This window comes from Aphanomyces invadans (genome assembly GCF_000520115.1).
Source record: "Aphanomyces invadans strain NJM9701 unplaced genomic scaffold supercont1.6, whole genome shotgun sequence".
Classification (NCBI taxonomy): domain Eukaryota; phylum Oomycota; class Saprolegniomycetes; order Saprolegniales; family Verrucalvaceae; genus Aphanomyces; species Aphanomyces invadans.
This window is the reverse complement of record NW_008580151.1, coordinates 2,064,321-2,065,539: the sequence shown is the minus strand read 5'-3', so window position 1 is coordinate 2,065,539 and position 1,219 is coordinate 2,064,321. Positions and strand designations below refer to the sequence as shown.

Here is a 1,219-nt window from a genome sequence, read left to right as displayed (position 1 = left end):
AGCCGACCGACCCCCACGACATGGAGGTGTCCGCCATGGAGATGTCTCCTGCGGTGCGCAACTGTTTCAACTGTTGCCGTCCTGGCCACTTCTCACGCGAGTGTCGGCAACCCCGACGTACTACTACTGGCGCCATCCCTCCCCAGGCTGCGCCTGGCCACTGCTTTCCTCGACCTTTCGTCCGCCGAGGTGATCGTCGTCCCCGCGGAGATGGTCGCGGTCAGGGAAAAGGCACTCCTCAGTGGGGCGCCTCGCGCCTACTGAGGCCCTGACGGGTCTGCCTTTTGACCGTGGCGGCACCACGCGATCGGCAGACCCTGACTCGGACACAATGATACTGTGTCAAATCGGAAGACAGCCTTCCCGAATGCTGTCCTTCTCGTGTCGAATTCCCGGATACGACAATGCGTTTCGGGTCCTTGTTGACTGCGGCGCTTCGGAGAACTATGCCCGCCGCACGTCCATTCAAGGGAACCCTTCCATCTTTGCCGACGCGGTTCGTCGTGCAGACCCGCACGCCTCCGTGCGCGTCAAGATGGCTGACGGCAAGGTTGTCTCCTCGCCCAAAATCCTCGTGGATCTCCACGTGACTCTGGAAGGCTTTTCTTCCATGGAGTCGTTTTTCGTCATCGACCTCGATGACCGATGGGACCTGATCCTTGGTATGCGGTGGCTCGAGCTCCACCAACCTCGGATCAGCTGGCGCACGAAGCGCATGTCCCCTCCTGCTTCTGCCGACCTAGGGGCGATGAGTAATGAGCTCTCCCCTTTGCCTGCCCAGGCGCCGTTTGCACCGCGCCGGACACTCTCGGCTTTTGCGCCCCCGTTGGAATCGGCCGCTTTCGGCGATGCCGCCGTGCCCGGCGATGACGTTTGTTCCGCTGCTTCCAGCGATGCCGCCGCACTCGGCGATGATGTGGAATCCGCCGCTGTCGGCGATGCCGCCGTACCCAGCGATATACCTCCTCTAGCGTAAGGAGCGCACCTTTTGGCATCTAGTTTTGTTCTGTTATGCATTCCTTTATGTTGTGTTAGCTTACATGTCGAACGCCTTTCATTAGAACGCTTCGGTCTTCGTGCAATGTCAAGAATTGTGGAGTGTACTTTCCAGTTTTGACCAGGTTCAAATCCATTCATTTCATATATTTTGGATTATCTTGGCATCCATACATAGTCTTGGATAATAAAAACCATGTCCGTGTTCCATATTTCAATTGGC

The 1,219-nt window shown here is 57.4% G+C and overlaps 1 protein-coding gene across 1 annotated transcript; it reads left to right on the top strand.

The window, feature by feature from the left end:
• Nucleotides 1–367: 367 nt before the first annotated feature.
• On the top strand, nt 368–976 carry H310_04252 (hypothetical protein; the record flags this gene model as incomplete). The annotated part of the gene is made up of 1 exon (XM_008868515.1): nt 368–976. One exon carries the CDS (start codon nt 368–370, stop codon nt 974–976), a length of 609 nt encoding a protein of 202 aa, XP_008866737.1.
• Nucleotides 977–1,219: the final 243 nt, after the last annotated feature.